At 38.4% G+C, this 4,901-nt stretch overlaps 1 protein-coding gene across 1 annotated transcript; it reads left to right on the forward strand.

Annotated features, from left to right (window-relative positions):
* Nucleotides 1-2,740: 2,740 nt before the first annotated feature.
* Nucleotides 2,741-4,188, forward strand: LOC127810962 (xanthohumol 4-O-methyltransferase-like). Its single transcript, XM_052350605.1, has 2 exons — nt 2,741-3,566; nt 3,662-4,188. The coding sequence occupies exons 1-2, from the start codon at nt 2,799-2,801 to the stop codon at nt 3,959-3,961; spliced, it is 1,068 nt and encodes a 355-aa protein (XP_052206565.1). The 5' UTR covers nt 2,741-2,798; the 3' UTR covers nt 3,962-4,188.
* The last annotated feature ends 713 nt before the right edge of the window (nt 4,189-4,901 follow it).

Raw genomic sequence — 4,901 nt, forward strand, 5'->3', positions numbered from 1 at the left:
ATGCAGAATTAATATTAATGAAGGGAGAATAACAACCATCCAAAACATACAATCCATTTTTCTTTGCACTAGTTAAAATTAGTTCATCTCCTTTAAACACATGCATGGATCCATTTCTTGCTTTATAAGAGAACCCTAATTCATCTAATGTGCCAAGAGATATCAAGTTTCTTTTTAAACCAGAAACATATCTTACATCAGTTAAGGTTCTAGTTTTGTTGTCATGCAATTTGAGAGATATGTTACCTGTGCCTTTAACACTACAAGATTGGTTGTTACCCATGAACACTATTTTAGATTCTTTGTTATCAAAATTTTGAAACCAATCAATGTTAGAACACATATGAAAAGAACAACCTGAATCCATGATCCATTCATTATCAATAGAAAAATCTGAAACAGTAAGAACCTCATTTAAGTAATTTGAATTAATAGCATTAGCATTTGCATTTCCCCCTTACTTTTGTTTTCTGATAAAGTCATAACAATATTTTTTAATGTGTCCCTCTTTTCCACAGTGATAACATTTCTATTTTTACTTACCTTTTTTGTCTTTCTTTTTACCCTCTTTCCCTGACTCACTAGTTTGATTATTATTACTAGTAGAATGTTTTTTCTCATTCTTACCTTTTACAAACAAATTGTTTCCAGATTTCTTAGATGTTCCTAGTTCCAGTTCCCTAGCCTTAATACTTGAGATAACAAAGTCCAGACTAGGTACAATGCCTGTATATCTCAATGCATGCTTAACAACATCATTGTCATCAGGTAATGAATTTAACAAAATCATAGCTTCACTTGAGTCACCTAATGCTTGATCAGTACCTCTAAGTAATAATGCAAGCCTAGTAAATTCGTCTATGTTCTCATCCATTAACTTAGATATATTCATTTTAAAATTAAACAGCATGCCTTTCAAGTAAACTAAATTAGGTGTAGTCATGATAGAAAATAATGAATCTAATTTATTCTAGAGTTATAAGGGAGTAGACATACCATCTACCTTCCGAATTATACTGTCACCCAAGTGGAGGAAGATCAAATTATAGGCTTCTTCTCTGATCTCCTCAGTTCTCGCAAGTTGGTCTCGGGACCATTTGCGATCATCAGCTTCAAGTGCTATCAGCACTTTATGATGAGAGAGTAAAACTCTCATATTCTTTTCTAGCTTCCAAAATCTCATTTGCCATTAAATATATCGATTTAAAATCGAGTAGACATCATCTTTGCCTTGCACGAAGGTAACCTAGGGACTCCAGACACTGACTGAGACCAACACAGCAAACACCTCGCTGATAAGGACTCTCAGTAAACCCTATACCACCCCCTAACTGACGACAACCCTAGATTTGAAAAACGATTGAACTTACAAAACCTTAAGAGCCGATCTTAACACGGCTCTGATACCACTGTTGGGATTCTACAATAGGACCTTAGGGTAAAACCAGAATACTTTCAAACCAATGATTATAGATGGCAAACAGAATGGAAGGCTAGATATCACAACAAACACAAAAACAATGATAAAAAATGAAAAACAGTAAAGGAAGACGAGGATTTTACCGTGGTTCACCTCAAAAGAGGCTACATCCATGTTGAGCTCGAGTGAGAAGAGCTCACTGCACTATGAGATGAATCCGAGATTACACCCATACAAAACCCTCCCAAACTCTTTGTACAAACAATGGTTCGAGAACACAAAAATGCTAATAATCACACAATACAGATTAAAGGCTAAAACTTATCGAACCATATAACTTTACAAAGCTATACAAACATTTATTGAGAATAAAAACAGAGAAGCACACCAAACCCTAGCCCGAAGACGAAGGCTTTCCCTCTTCTCAATCTTTTCCTTTTTCCTTCGCTTTGTTTGTCTTTTTCGTCTCAATCGTCTAACCGGTTCATATCCTGAAGGGCGGGGTTAAAAGCGATGATGGATGGCTGGGATCAGGCCTCCTAAAACATAGATGAAAGGTTGAGATCCAATTGTGCAAGCACGATGGTTATTCCAATAAAAATGGTAGACGAGCAAGAAAAGGCAAACATGCGCCATCAGAGAGCTATTGATAGTTGCCACATGCTGCCATCCAACAACTACCACTTGGCAACCTGTGGTTGCAGCATGTGGCCCTCAAACCAGCTTAATCTAAAGGTGTCGTTTGATGCTTCATAGCCAACAAATACAAAATCATACAATAAATCAATGCACAAAGTGCTATGTTATAAAATAAAAAATATCAAAATTGAGTATTTAAATAACATTTCCGTTAAAAACATTGAAATATGGCATTATTTCTCCTAGCTAAAGAAGAAAATATGTGTTTTCCTGATTTTAGAAGCATTAATATAGTTTTTAAAATCAGGTTAACCAACAAAAAAAAAAAAATAGTGAAAAATGAAAAGATTATAAAGAAAAGTCTTTTTTTCCAAAGATGTTTGACTGATTGTGTTTGACCGTTACTGAAAATAAAAATAGAACAACCTTTACTGAAAGGGCACTGGAAATTGAATTATATCTGCTTAGTCCCGACTTAGGACTTTGACTGATATTAGAAGCAAAGATGGAAACGCATCCTATACTTGGAAAAATAACAACAGACTATTCAACACTTCGCTCATTAAGTAAACCAAAAATAACGCTTACGCACCCAAAACCAGACGATGGACTATACACAGATATATGGTTAAATAGACTTCATGCCTAGCTCTATAAAACCAGCCCTCTTCTGCTTGGATACTTACCAGTTAGTTAAACACTAAAAGATTGAGAGAGAGAGAGAGAGAGAGAGAGAGAGATGATTATGGAGACGGAGGCCATTGATGCAGAGGCAATACAATTGTTGCAAGGCCAAGCAGAGATATGGCAACAGATGCTGAGCTTTGCAGACTCTATGGCACTCAAATCTGCTGTGGAGCTCCGCGTAGCTGACATCATTCACTCTCACGGCTGCCCAATCAGCCTATCCCAAATCGCCACCGCCATCGACGGTCCGTCCCCGGATGTCATTAGCCTGGGGCGCATCATGAGATTTCTGGTCCGGAAAAAGATCTTCACTGCAATCAACGGCGGCGGAGAGACCCTCTACGGGCTGACCCACGCCTCTAAATTGCTGGTGCGTGATGCTGAGGTGAGCTTGGCTCCAATCGTACTGATGGAGAGCGACCCCAGGGCAATGGCCCCTTGGCATTATTTTAGCAGGTGCGTGCGAGAAGGCGGGACTGCGTTCGAAAAGGCTCACGGCCAAGAGATATGGGAGTATGGTTTTGACAACCCAGATTTCAGCAAGGTCTTCAACGCTGCAATGGGATGTACGGCCAAGGTCACCACTACAGCCATGGTGACTGCTTACAGAGATGGGTTCCGTTCCATTGGGTCACTGGTGGACGTGGGAGGCGGGATTGGGACATCCATATCCGAGATCACCAAGGCCTATCCACACATCAAAGCTATCAACTTTGATTTGCCACATGTGGTGGCCACAGCGCCCGAGTACCCAAGAGTTTCCCATGTTGGGGGCGACATGTTCAAGTCTGTTCCTGAGGCTGATGCAATTTTCATGAAGGTAAAAGAAAGAAACACATGCACGACATTAATTCCTTATTAATTAATCTAACTTGTGTGGAACTAATGGATGGATGGATGCATGCATGCTTGCAGGCGATCTTGCATGATTGGAGCGACGAAGACTGCGTGAAGATCTTGCAGAACTGCCGGAAGGCAATACCGGAGAAGACAGGGAAGGTGATCCTAGTGGAAGTGGTTCTGAAGCCAGAAGGTGAAAGCAAGTTTGACAACGCAGGGTTTGTGTTGGATCTGATAATGCTTGCTCACACTTCCGGCGGCAAGGAGAGGACAGAGGCTGAATGGAAGCAAGTGCTGGAGAAAGGAGGCTTCCCACGCTATAACATCATCTCAATCCCGGCTCTGCCCTCCATCATTGAGGCCTATCCATACTAGACTAATCTATCTCTTTCGAACCACCTATATATTTGACTTGTATTTGTTGGGTTTAACCCGACTTTGAAGCAACCAATTAAAAAAATAAATAAATATGAACATAAAAAGGTTCATATAGTATTTTATGTACACTTTGTGTACTTCTTGTCTTTTCCTTTGATCACAAACAAAAGCACTTGTCAATTCCCTTTATAACATTAGAAATCTTCTACTATTGCTTGTTCTAATATTTTGTGCAACCATATTGCAAGGGCATCACAGTATTTGTGATACCATATCTATTGGTGGAGGTTGGGTTTTCTTGTTTTGAAGTTCTTTCGTCTGTGTGTGTGTGTGTGGGGGGGGAGGGGATATTAGTACATTTTTGTAACTACGATCTCTTTATAACACTGCATTCTCGAGCATGTTAATTGGTGCCATTAAATCAATGAAGTGGACTATTATATATGCAATAGTGTACCATTTTGAGTTTACAAGATAGATTCTAGGAGAAAATTCACAACTAACGCTAGAAAAATCCCTTTATATATGGGTGATTTTTGCATCCAAAGTTCAACAGAACATTCTAAGTTTTGGAAAAAATATACTTTTGTGTATGAATCTAAATTAGAATTTCCATTTTGGGACAAAATAGAAAGCAAGACAAGGAGATCTCATCTCTAGGTTATGAAAGTATTGAGTTTGATTTTGACGATGTTTTGATGATGAGAAACAAAATGCAAAACTTTAATAAAGTTTCTCCATTAAGTAGCTATTAAATACTTGGAATACATAAGCACCAATAGGATTATACATAAGCTTCAATAGGATTAATTTTAATATGTTACCCTAGGTTTTCAAAGATTAATCTAAGTGCTCATAGCATACAAGTGAAATCAAATATGACTTGTTAGGCTTAGAGTATACTTGAACACACTTGAATGACTTAAGATGATATCCT

Source organism: Diospyros lotus, chromosome 10 (genome assembly GCF_014633365.1).
Source record: "Diospyros lotus cultivar Yz01 chromosome 10, ASM1463336v1, whole genome shotgun sequence".
Lineage (NCBI taxonomy): Eukaryota > Viridiplantae > Streptophyta > Magnoliopsida > Ericales > Ebenaceae > Diospyros > Diospyros lotus.

What these genes read in the sequence shown, in the direction of transcription:
- LOC127810962 (XM_052350605.1), top strand. Translation starts at nt 2,799, where the DNA reads ATGATTATGGAGACGGAGGCCATTGATGCAGAGGCAATACAATTGTTG. An exon ending in CTGATGCAATTTTCATGAAG is followed by an intron (nt 3,567 to 3,661) that starts GTAAAAGAAAGA and finishes GCATGCTTGCAG; the next exon opens with GCGATCTTGCATGATTGGAG.